The following is a 10427-nucleotide window of genomic DNA, read 5'->3' as shown; positions in this document are numbered from 1 at the left end:
GATTCAGATCCCATAGATCAACGTCTATAGCACTAATTGAGTTAGTAGAAAGATTAACAAATTGTATTGAAAACAAAAACTATGCAGTGGGGATTTTCATTGATCTAAAAAAAGCTTTTTATACTGTCGATCATGAAATCCTGTTAAAAAATGTTATTATATATTTATTATTTAATTTTATAACTGGATTACAAAAAAAAAAAAAAAAATACTGAAAACAATTATGAACGCAACACATTTTTGCATGATTACACAGGTGTGCCTTAGGCTGGCCACAATAAAAGGCCTCTCTAAAATGTGGGGGGGGGGGTGTAAAACCAATCAAAAGAAATTACAAAAAATGAAAAATGGGGGGCAAAAACAAAAGTGTTGCATTTTTTTAAATTTTATTTAGTATAGATGGAAAACAGGAGTCAGTTTGTTCAAATGGGTAACACCGGTCAGTAAGCCTTAGTATTTCCTGTGGCATTCCACAGGGGGCAGTTTCAGGCCCGAAACTGTTACCGTTTTTGCAGATGACAAATATTTTTTGTTGCAGTGATGACTTGCAGCAGATGCTGGAGATGGTCACAAATGAAATACATAAATTTAAACTTTGGTTTGATTCAAATAAGTTGTTGTTAAACATGAACAAAACTAAATTCATGATATTTGGAAATCGTACTATAAATACAGATGTTCAAATAGTAATTGATTATGAAATAACTGAAAAGTCTATGAAAATAAATTTCTGGGTGTTGTTCTTGACCATAAACTCTGCTGGAAGCCCCACATTAAATATCTGTGCATGAAGATGGCCAGAGGTTTTGGTATATTGTGTAAAACTAGATACATACTGAACCAAAATACACTACATACTCTGTACCTTGTTATTATAAGACCTGAAAGATTGCATGCTGTATTTGCATATCCATTTGTTCTATTATAATAATAATAATAATAATAATAATAATAATAATAATAATAATAATAATATCTATAAACTATTTGCTTCTGCCTGCTCATTCTCGAACTTTATCATTTATTTTTTTGTCTTTGGTAAATTCTGATGGTTTGCGTTTGAATTTTGGGGTTTGAATTTTGTTTTTTGTTGCAAAATTGTTGATTGTTCGATAAAAAGAAAAAAAAAAATTAAATTAATAATTATCCTAACAACTTGATCCTTCGAGCCGGATCCCAGACGTCCGTCCCCCCACTTCCAGCTTTTGGGTCCTGAAAGACCTCCAACTTGAATTGCTGTTTCCACAGAGGCCAGTTCCAGCTGGAGGGAAGGGGACTGTTTCCTTTTTTGAACAGAGGACAGAACCACTGGAGATGGATTCCTAGGTGAGATAAATTGTATTTCTTTATTCAGAAAGACTACTTGTTTAAGACAAAATGGGGATAATGTCTTGATTTCGCTGGGATATTCTCTTTCCTAGTGACAATGGGTGCACAATTTAGAAAAGGTCACGATTCGAAAGATTTTTAGGCTCAAGATTAGATTCAAAATATTAAAAAAATATTAAAAAAACGATTCAGTTTTTAAATGTAGTTACTTTTCCCATGTGATTGCAGTAGACATACAATTTAAAAAAAAGTAAAAAATATGAATCGATTTTTGGAATTCTATGAATTGACCTACCGACATAGGTAACTACTTAGCCTCATGGTTTGTTAATCAAAGCACAAGTAGAGCTGATGTGTGGCCACTGTGTGGAAACAGTTCGAGAACTTATCTTCCATGTTCCACAAACTGCACCCGACCCATGTCTCATACTGAGCAAGAAGGGGCACTCCTGGTGGCACTTTTCATGACAGAGTGTGCATTGAGGGATGGATTAGGGTTAGGGATGGGTATAGGAATGGGTTAGGTATAGGTAGAGAAATGGGTTAGGTCTAGGGATGGGTTAGGTATAGAGATGGGTAAGGTATAGGGATGGGTTATGGTTAGGGTTAGGGATGGGGGCCTCAATCTCACCTCTTAGCTCATATCTGTTATGCTGTGACAGTATCTTGAACTCACAAGGTTTAGTTACGCAATTGAGGAATAGTCCAATTGCAATGCTCATGCTCTGCATGAAGCTATCTTCTATTCTAGCTGTAATGTCTTCCTCTAACTCCGGGAGAGAACTGGGTTGGCCACCCAACACTAAACAACTCTGATTAATAGAAGTGTAACTTAAGAGAGAGACGTATATTTAGTCCGACTGGGTGAAATGAACACTGCCATGCAACATGTCTTCTGTTACAGTTGCTAGCAAATGTCAAATTGGTTTAGTGTGAGTCAGCCGGTTGAAATGTTCACCTGGTGACTGGTGAGTGAAAATGAAAGTAGATTTTGACATTTCTGAACGGAGCTGAGATGCCATTACAGGGTGTAAGATCTCTGCTGGAAAACACACGACGGGAAGATTTGAAGCAGTCAAGAGAAGGGACAGGAACTCGGTGAGTCTTGTTTTTGAGAGACATTTAGATACAAAGACAGATGGCTGAGAAAACTGCTCTTTTAGAAAGTTACCTGAACTGCCATATGTGTTCAGAGACTTTCAGAGATCTTGTGTCTCTGAGCTGCAACCACAGCTTCTGTTCAAGCTGCCTGCACGCATTCTGGGAACAAGCTAACAACAAAAACTGTCCCATTTGTAAAACAAAGTCCTTAACGGATGAACCAGCAGTGAACTTTGCACTGAAGGAACTGGCTGATAACTTTGCTGGAAGACAGAAATCTGGATCATCTGAGACGGGAAAAGAAAAGAAGAAAGTGGAGGTGGTGGGTGATAAACATCCAGAAGTGCCTTATTGGTTCTGTAAGGATGAAGATAGAGCTGTGTGTCCTGTCTGTGAGTTTTCTCTCCACCACGGTCACACGGTGGTTCCTGTAGAACAAACAGTCAGAGATCTGAAGGAGCAGCTGAAATCTGACTTACAGTCTCTGCAGGACAAGAGGGACAAACACAGACGAGTGGAGGAAACATACGATGAAATAAATCAACACTCCAAGAAGCAGCTGCTGTCTACAGAGAGTCAGATCAGAGCCGAGTTCAACAAGCTGCACCAGTTCCTGAAAGAGGAAGAGGAGTCCAGACTGGCAGCTCTGAGGAAGGAAGAGCAGCAGAGGGGGAAGACTGTCAGCAGAGAGATGAAGAGGATTCAGGAGCAGATCTCCTCTCTGTCAGACAGCATCTCTGCTGTGGAAGCAGAGCTGCAGAAAGACAGCGTGCCGTTCCTCAGCAGTTATAAAGCCTCTCAGAGCAGAGCCAGAGTCCAGTGCTCGCTGTCAGATCCACAGCTGCTCTCAGGAGCGCTGACAGATGTGGCCAAACATCTGGGCAACCTGTCCTTCAGAGTCTGGGAGAAGATGAAGGACATGGTCCACTTCTGTCCAGTCATTTTGGAACCAAACACTGCAGCCTTCAGTCTCCATCTGTCTGATGATCTGACCAGTGTGAGACGTGGAGACACAAAGCAGAAGCTTCCAGACAATCCAGAGAGACACAGCAGGTATGCAGAGGTTCTGGGCTCTGAGGGTTTCAGCTCAGGGAAACACAGCTGGGAGGTGGAGGTGGGAGATTATCCTGACTGGCTTGTGGGTTTAGCCAAAGAGTCAGCTGACAGGAAGGGAAAAAGAGGTGTTTCACCAGAATATGGAATCTGGTGTTTTAAATATCACAATGGAAAATACACTGATGGATCTGGTAAGACCCTCACAGTGAAGAAGAGTCTCCAGAGGATCAGAGTCCAGCTGGACTATAAGGGGCGGGAGGTGTCCTTCTACAATGCTGAAGACATGACTCACATCTACACTCACAGAGACACTTTCACTGAGAAACTCTTTCCTTATTTCAGTATGGGAAAGGCTGGTGATGCTAAAACTGCAGAAATCAAAATCTGTCCAGCTGAGATTTCTCTGTCAGGTTTAAAGAACTCCGAGAAGGTGGAGAGAAAGTTGTTTATTAGTCGTAAAAAAAAATAAGAACTGATGCGTTTTAGCAAATGACCTGATGTAAAATGAAATTTTTTTTTTTTTGGTTTGAAAAGATTCATCTTTTTATTTAAAAGTGTTTGCCAGATTGGATGTTTCTACTAGAAAATGGAGAAAGTAGCTGAACTTTCTGGAGGCTCCTAAGAAGCTTTGTGCTGGGGAGAGACATGTATGATGGGCTGATGATGATGATGTCATTTATACATATTTTTTAATAATATTTATTTAGTTTATTGTCTATTTTGTTGAATGATCTGGAATATTGTAGTTGCTGTGTGTGTGTGTGTCTGGATGGGTGGTGTTCAAGTTGCAAGTTGTAGGTTTTGTTAAAAAACAACTAATTGCATTCCCAGAATGCATCACTCTTAAAGTGAGTGATCCTAAATGTTTGGGAGGGGGTCCAGAGTAGACTCTTATATGACAGAAAGGGGAGAGAGTGGAGAGAACATTTGAAATGTACATTTACTTCCTTTATTTGAACTTGTCTCTCAATCCTCATATGTTCTATTTTACTGGCTTTAATAGGATTTACAACAGTTTGGTTTTGACTTAGTATTGTTATGTATTTGTAGCTCTGATCAGCAGAACTGTTGTTGCTCCTATTAGTAATATCAGTGTAGACATGTTAAGTTTTGGGTATGACTGTTGATGGTAATTGTTGATTTTGTTTAGATTTGCATAATTGTAATTATATAAGTGATTATTGGTGGTTTGTTTTTATTGATGACGATAAATGTTCTGTCAGTTTAATGTTCATTTAAGAAAAATATTCAATGTTTTATGATAATAAAGAGGCATGGTTTACTTTATAGGCTGCTTATCTGTTATTAAAACACCCACACACAAGTAGAGACAAAGACTTAGAGACACACACACAGTTGGAAGCCAGGTGTCAGAGTCACATCTGACAAGAAATTCCGGTTCAGAAAACCCCACAACCACACACAAGCACACACACACACACACACACACCACACACACACACACACACACACACACACACACACACACACACACACACACACACACACACACACACACACACACACACACACACACACACACACACACACACACACACACACACACACACACAAAACACACACACACACGCACACACACACACACACACACACACACACACACTTCACCTTCCAACGGAGCTATTTTAGGAGGAGCAGCTGGGTGGATGGAAACAGCTGTAACATGACAACAGTCATCTGGAAAAATTTGGAGTAGTTTCAGCTCTACTAACACTATTTTGTCGACAAATCGATTTGTTCACTTGTTCTCAAACTGAACTGAAATCTGATATATTAAAAAAATAAGTAATTTAAAAACAGTTCTATAGAAATACTACAACATCTCCATTAATAATACTTAAACTATGATAACTATAAAGTAATATAAAATGGTTTTTTTAAGTGTAATAGGTTTGTTTAGATATCAGCTGCGTCATGGACAGAGTGAGCACACATCTATAATTAGTTTCAAGATGTGATGTAAGATAGTAAGCAGAGGTAAAATAAATTGTTCAAAAACACAGATCATTGCTCCAAACAGGAACTATTAGGAAGAGAAGTGGGGAGGAGGAGGAGAATACAGTGGTGCTCATAAGTTTATGAACCCATGCTAAAGTTGACTAAAAAGAAGAATTAAAAAAAAGATGATTTTATTGAAAGTACCTCATGCCAATCTCTAGGTATGGTGAAGGGTATGTGATGATTTATCAGGATGCATAGTATCCTGGGTAAATGAAATCACTGGCCTTTAAAAATAAAAATGCCTGACTCTATGGGAATTTAACATAGGGGTGTACTGACTTATGCCCCCTGTATTTTAAGGAAGAACATTTATTTATGAAACATTATTCATTCACAAAGAAAATTGGTGTCCTTAAAAGGTTGGATTTTTCCAATTTTTTTTTAATTAAGGCATTAAGATCAATTTCCAAAAGATAATTTTTTTTAATTTCTCTTTTTAGTCAACTTAAGCATGGGTTCATACATTTATGAGCACCACTGTATTCTGAGTAGCCATGTTGAAAATACTGAGGGTTAGGTATAGGGATGGGTTAGTGTAAGGGTTAGATATAGGGATGGGTTAGGTTAAGGGAACTATTCCCGTTTGTCCCTCATTTTCAATGGGAGTGTATAGGGACACGGCAGAAATGCACCTCATTTTCATTGTGGTTGGGTTTTGGGACAATTAGCAGCCCCTTGTTTATTTTTGGGGAACATTTTTTTCCATTTGGGCCTTCCCTTCAGCCATTTGGGTGTGCAATGTGCCTGGTACCGTGGACCCATAGGTTGCTGTGCCGGGGACACTGGGGCACGATTGACACTTGGGAACACATGTGAAAGAGTTGCAGGGGTGGTGATCAGTAGTGGTGTAAAACAAGCCACCTCCAGTTGGGAAAGGACATTTGGGGACACGTTTGCCATTTGGGAGGGACAAGCATACATAGCCTAAATTTACATAATCTGAGAACTCGGGAGCAGTGTTAGGGAAGCCCAACTCAGGACATTTAGTTTTTAATAGGGGGGTTGACTGTTCCCAATTGTCCTTCCCAAATGGCATACCTTCCTGTGCAGCCATGTTAAGTGCTAGTATCTACCCATTGCCCAGGGACTACAGGTGGAAATTAGCAATTGTTGCTATAACCTGGCCCAAGACATATTCTCTTGTTTAACAAGCTTAATGTTTATTTGTACATTGTCCCCGTTTCAAATAAATCAGTTTCCAATTCCATCTCCAAACCAACACAGTGTTACTCCATAAAGAGCTGGCAAAAACACTCAAAAACCAGGGCTCTAGCTGAAAGTGGAAAAATTGTCTGGTTCAGGTTTGAGGCCAAAAATGCATCCAAGCCACCTCCAGTTGGGAAAGAACATTTGGGAACACTTCTTCCATTTGGGAAAAGCCTATTCAAAATAGGCCATATGTCCTGGGTTAGGCTTCCCTAATACCGTACTTATCTTAGTTAAAAATGGGACATTTGGCATGTTTTTAATAGGAGGATTGGCTCTTCTTGAATGTCCTTCCCAAATGGAAGAAGTGTTCCCAAATGTCCCAAAATATAAGACCCAAAAGGTCAGAAAACCATTTTTTAATGCTAATAAAAATATTCACATTTAACAGTGCAATAATGACCGGAAACCTGTTCAATATTGGAGATGTTGTTCTGGAGAATAAATTACAACATTTTGGTGGACCTGGAACCATGGAAAGGGCCCCTACTGGCTCCCACCAGAAAGGTTCTGGACTCCAGTTGGGAAAGGACATTTGGGAACACTTCTTCCATTTGGAAAGGACACTTGGGAACAGTCAACCCCCCTATTAAAAACAGGCCAAATGTCCCATTTTTAACTAAGGGAAGAACAGTGTTAGGAAAGCCCAACACAAGACATTTGGCCTGTTTTTAATAGGGGGGAGTGACTGTTCCCAATTGTCCTTCCCAAATGGCAAAAGTGTTCCCAAATGGCCTATCTTCCTGTGCAGCCATGTTAAGTGCTAGCATGTCCAAACCAACACAGTTTTGCTCCATAAAGAGCTGGCAACAACATACTCAAAAACCAGGGCTATAGCTGAAAGTCAAAAAATTGCAATTTTTAAGCTTTAGGTTGAGGCCAAAAATGCATCCAAGCCACCTCCAGTTGGGGAAGGACATTTGGGAACACTTTTGACATTTGCAAGGGACACTTGGGAACAGTCAATCCCCCTATTAAACACAGGCCAAATGTCCTGGGTTAGTCTTCCCTAATACCGTACTTATCTTAGTTAAAAATGGGATATAATTATGCCATTTGGGATGATTAGCATCCCTCGGGGCTGGTGGACATTTGGCAGCCTTTCAATGGAGCAATTGTCCTCCCAAGTGTCCTTCCCAAATGGCTAAAGTGTTCCCAATGGTTCTTCCCAAATATCGTAAGTGTTCCCATTTGGCTTTTTGCATTTCACAGAAGTGTTCTCATTTGGCCAAGGGACCTTTTTCACAGCACACATTTTGACTTGTCATAGTAGGTAAAGCAAAGCTGAAACAGATAACCTTAACGATGGCTCAGTTCCATCAAGTGTCCCAGTAAGCTATTTCAGTGAGTCAGCATGCACAATACCAGGACCTCTCCTAAGTGGAATGCAGCTATCATTAATGGGTTTGAATACACCTGTGCTTTTCCTACTATGACATGTCAACATGTCTGCCGTGAAAAAGGTCTATTTGGAACATTTCGGAAACTTTGGATGAGCATATGTTCCCTTTTGGCAAAAGTGTTCCCAATTGTACCGTGGTTTCTTATCTTTGCTCCGGCTGGTGGCCGAAACGAGAAAGCTGGACAATCTGGAAGACATTTGAAAAAACTGTGCCCATGCCCCTCAAAGCGCCCATCCCTAACCATAACCCACCCCTATACCTAACCCTTACCCACCCCTATGCCTAACCCTTACCCTAACCCACCCCTATACCTAACCCTTACCCTAACCCACCCCTATACCTAACCCTTACCCTAACCCACCCCTATACCTAACCCTTACCCTAACCCACCCCTATGCCTAACACTTACCCTAACCCACCCCTATACCTAACGCTTACCCTAACCCACCCCTATACCTAACACTTACCCTAACCCACCCCTATACCTAACACTTACCCTAACCCACCCCTATACCTAACGCTTACCCTAACCCACCCCTATACCTAACACTTACCCTAACCCACCCCTGTACAGTTTAGTCCGACTGGGTGAAATGAACACTGCCATGCAACAGGTTTTCTGTTACAGCTGCTGAGAAATAAAAAATGTTGTCAAACTGGTTTAGTGTGGGTCAGCCAGTTGAAATGTTCATTCCTCTGTAGACTATAACTCTTTAGTCCTTTCCTTGTTTGTGGCATTTAATTAACATTTCTATTCTTTATTTAGTGAATCAAAACATGAGCTTTGTTACAAGCTGTATATCCCCCCCCACACACACTACATATTTTAAAATTTGACTTAAAGAGAAAATTATATTGTTAATCAAATATTTTTGCAATAACAATTTAAATGTTCTGTAAATGCAAATAAATATACTATCAGCCGTGCGGACAAAGAGCAGAAAATAGACAGAGAGGGACAGACAGACAGACAGACAGACATACACAGAGAGAGAGAGAGAAAAAAAAAAAAAAAAAAAAAAAAAAAAAAAAAAAAAAAATGTTTGGGTAAAGTGGTTTACAGAGTCGCTAAATGCATCGCACACACCCATTTCACCTTCTCCAACGGAGCTATTTTAGGAGGAAATTACAGCGTTAGCAGCTGGGTGGAACACACACACACACACACACACACACACACACACACACACACACACACACACACACACACACACACACACACACACACACACACACACACACACACACACACACACACACACACACACACACACACACACACACACACACACACCATCAGTCATCTGGAAAAAAGAAAACCGACAGAAAGAGAAAATCTGACAGTGAAGGAAACAACCAAGGTGGTCCCTCTCTCTCTCCTTCCCTCCCTCTCTTTCTCTCCCCCTCCAGTAGCTCCATCAACAGGAGAAATACACAATTAAAAGTTAAGGGAACATGTGACATCATTCATGATCATAAATGAGCTAAATTTACTGAGAAATCTCAAAAATAACTAAGTATTGCTACTGAAAATGACCACAGATCCAACTAGAGAGTTAGAGAGTGGCTCTGCCTTTAATGTGCTAATTTAAGTTGTGTTTCTGGGTTTTATTGGGCAGGAAGTGAAGTCACTCAGACAGCCAGACGCCCTGCAGCATCATGGGAGATCTGGCTCAACAGCTCCACCTGCTGGTCTCAAACTGTTTACACTCACACAAAGTTTAAAGACAGACAGACACACACACACACAAAGGTTAAAGACAGAGACACACACACAAAAGGTTAAAGACAGACAGACACACACACAAAAGGTTAAAGACAGACCGACACACACACACACACACAAAAGGTTAAAGACAGACCGACACACACACACACACACAAAAGGTTAAAGACAGACCGACACACAGACACACACACAAACAGGAATTTAAAACACCCCCCCACACACACACACCACACACCAAGGTTAAACCCTTGTGTTTGTCCCTGGTCCCAGTGACCGAAGGACAACACAAGGATTATCTCCCGTTTACTTTGTTGAGAATTGCTCTCTAAACCCTGTTTCTTGTAAAGTAAGTAAATAAAGTTTATTTCTAGAACACATTTAAACACAGTTTAAGCTGACCAAAATGCTGTACAAACAAGAACTAAGGTGCTGTATTAACCCTTGTTTAGAGAGCAATTCTCAACAAAGTAAACGGAGATTACATAATCCTTGTGTTGTCCGCCCGGTGCTAGGGACCGAAAGGACAACACAAAAGATTAAAACAAACCCACACACACACACACACACACACACACACACAC

At 40.3% G+C, this 10427-nt stretch overlaps 1 protein-coding gene across 1 annotated transcript; it reads left to right on the top strand.

Annotated features, from left to right (window-relative positions):
• The first annotated feature begins 2350 nt into the window (after positions 1–2350).
• On the top strand, positions 2351–3964 carry LOC120555435 (nuclear factor 7, brain-like). Its single transcript, XM_039794125.1, has one exon. The coding sequence runs from the start codon at positions 2468–2470 to the stop codon at positions 3953–3955; it is 1488 nt and encodes a 495-aa protein (XP_039650059.1). The 5' UTR covers positions 2351–2467; the 3' UTR covers positions 3956–3964.
• The last annotated feature ends 6463 nt before the right edge of the window (positions 3965–10427 follow it).

Source organism: Perca fluviatilis, chromosome 3, assembly GCF_010015445.1.
Source record: "Perca fluviatilis chromosome 3, GENO_Pfluv_1.0, whole genome shotgun sequence".
Classification (NCBI taxonomy): domain Eukaryota; kingdom Metazoa; phylum Chordata; class Actinopteri; order Perciformes; family Percidae; genus Perca; species Perca fluviatilis.
Note: the sequence above shows the minus strand (reverse complement) of the source record. Positions and strands in the feature narration are given on the sequence as shown.

Coding starts and splice junctions, on each gene's coding strand:
- LOC120555435 (XM_039794125.1), top strand. CDS start 2,468: ATGGCTGAGAAAACTGCTCTTTTAGAAAGTTACCTGAACTGCCATATG.